A 2512-nucleotide genomic window follows, 5' to 3' on the forward strand; every position below is an offset into this window, starting at 1 on the left:
TAAGTTAGTTAACACAGTGTAAAGCCAGTCTAACACTGCAATGCCCCCTGCCTATATTGAAGTAATCCCGATCCCGACGACCTTTGCTGCATGTCTTCCCCTATGGTCTTCCGGTCTTCCCCCATCTCTCTCCCCCTTTCCTGTCAAACTACTGTAAATCTATAAATAAAGGCAAACACCCAGAAAACTCACCTCACCTCATGGCCAGAAGATGGCACCATTGTCACTCTTAACAAGACAAGTCGTTTGACATTCTAATACCTGTGCAATATAGTCCATCCCATGTAATTAGAATATTTTGTAAAAGTTCATTTTCTTCCGTAATATAATTCAAAAAGTGAAACTCTCATATATTCCCAATTCATTGTGCATAAAGTGAAGTATTTAAAACTTTTTTTGTTTTAATCTTGATGATTATGGCGTAGGTCTACAGCTCATGAAAATCAAAAAATTCTATCCCAATGAATTAGAATACTTTACGAGACCACTAAAAAAAATGTTAAACGAAAAATGTCAACCATCTGAAAAGTATATTCATTTATGCAGTTAATACTTGGTGTGGGCTACTTTTGAACAAATCATTTCATCAATGGAGCGTGGCATGGAGGTGATCAGCCAGTGGCATTGTTGGGGTGTTATGGAAGCCCAGGTTTGCTTTGATAACATCGGTACATTTTTTTTTATTGTTCAGTCTTATGTCTCACACCTTCCTCTTGACAATACAACCGGTGTGGGCTTCAGGTCAGGCCAGTTGGCTGGTCAGTTAAACACAGTAATACCATGGTCAGCAGTAGCCGCAATTTGCAACTCTAGATTTTTTTATAATGGGATGAATCTAGAGTTGCAATACCCTCCATTGACTCCCCACTCATCATTTTGCGTTTGCGATCTGCTTGTCTTAAACGACGTTAAACTCACCAACATTGCAGCTGTAGTCCAAGCTTGAATTATTCTCTTTCAATCTGCAAAGCTTGTTTTTCATAAAAATCCCCCGTAGACATGTTATGAGCTACTGCTACTAGTGCTAGGAAAATTAGCATCTCCATGAAGCTTGTCAACATACTGAAGCACACCGTGCTGTAACATATCATAATAGATGGTTGTGTTGAGACTCTAGTCTGGACATGACAAAACACGTAGTGATGATTTTAGACCATGTTATCGGCTGGTGTTGATCCACTGACTTAACCTGACTCCGACAGATGGGGCAGCAGTGTACTCTCTGCTGCCCCATCTGGCGGAGTCAGGTTACCACTGACTGACTCATGAGTGAAAGTTTAACAATGGTTTCAACACAGCCATCTTTTTTGAGTGGTAGGCCTACGGAGCTATGTAGCTAGCAGGCTGGGTGCGTCTGAGCACGAAAATAGCATGGTTGTTTTTCACCACCTGTGCGCAACATAACACACGCACATATTAACTGTATATATGGTGATTTCGGGTGTCCCAGTACAGTACAGTACCCACACGGTAACATTTAGGGTAAATGTAGTTTGTTTATTTGCATTGACATTACCCCCCGATAATCCGCAGTCTATATCGGCATGAGCGTTTAATCACAATGAGAATACAGGTGCACGTCATGTATTCACAAAATGAAACAAACCCCTTTATGGGGATAATTTACAGGCTCATTTGCCTAGACTAGAGTATTTGGATGAACTCTTTCTTGGAAAAGATGAGTGGTCCTTAAAAGGACCGTTGTGTTTTAATAGCAAACTATGCAGTTTACTTGGAGCTGGTGTACTTGGTCACAGCCTTGGTGCCTTCAGACACGGCGTGCTTGGCCAGCTCACCGGGGAGCAGCAGGCGGACGGCAGTCTGAATCTCCCTGGATGTGATGGTGCGGCGCTTGTTGTAGTTAGCCAGTTTGGAGGCTTCACCGGCGATGCGCTCAAAGATATCGTTGACGAAGGAGTTCATGATGCCCATGGCCTTGGAAGAGATACCGGTGTCAGGATGGACCTGCTTTAGGACCTTGTACACGTAGATGGCGTAGCTCTGCTTCCTGGCCTTTCTGCGCTTCTTGCCGCCCTTCGCGGCGGTCTTGGTAACGGCTTTCTTGGAGCCCTTCTTGGGCGCTGGCTTTGCTACTTCAGGCATGGTTCTTTCTCAGTGGAATGAAGAATAGAGGTATGGTTGGCCAGTATTTATAGCAAGCCTATGCAAATGAAGTGTGCGACTCCCAGCATATGATTGGCTTCTTGTGCCACTGCTTATGTGACTGACCCATAGACTGTACCTAAAATGTCAATTAAATTTGCCTGAAATTAGCCTGCAAGTGATGCTGATTACCCAAACAGTGGTGAAGTTTATACTGTTTTTCTCTCATGTGTCATTGTCTAGTGAACTACACCTGCTTCTACCTATGACAGGATACTAAGGTTTAAACATGTATAATATAACAGTAATTTTGTTTTGGGGTAATAGGAGGGGTGAAACAAATACAATGGTAAATTAAAACTACAAAGTTGTCTGAAGAGCAGCAGAAGATCATTTTGATGAATTGCAA

The 2512-nt window shown here is 42.6% G+C and overlaps 1 protein-coding gene across 1 annotated transcript; it reads right to left on the minus strand.

Moving 5' to 3' along the window:
• Positions 1-1711: 1711 nt before the first annotated feature.
• On the minus strand, positions 1712-2103 carry LOC306921820 (histone H2B 1/2-like; the record flags this gene model as incomplete). The annotated part of the gene is made up of 1 exon (XM_079499122.1): positions 1712-2103. One exon carries the CDS (start codon positions 2101-2103, stop codon positions 1729-1731), a length of 375 nt encoding a protein of 124 aa, XP_079355248.1. The 3' UTR covers positions 1712-1728.
• Positions 2104-2512: the final 409 nt, after the last annotated feature.

This window comes from Electrona antarctica, assembly GCF_951216825.1.
Source record: "Electrona antarctica genome assembly, chromosome: 1".
Taxonomy (NCBI): Eukaryota; Metazoa; Chordata; class Actinopteri; order Myctophiformes; family Myctophidae; genus Electrona; species Electrona antarctica.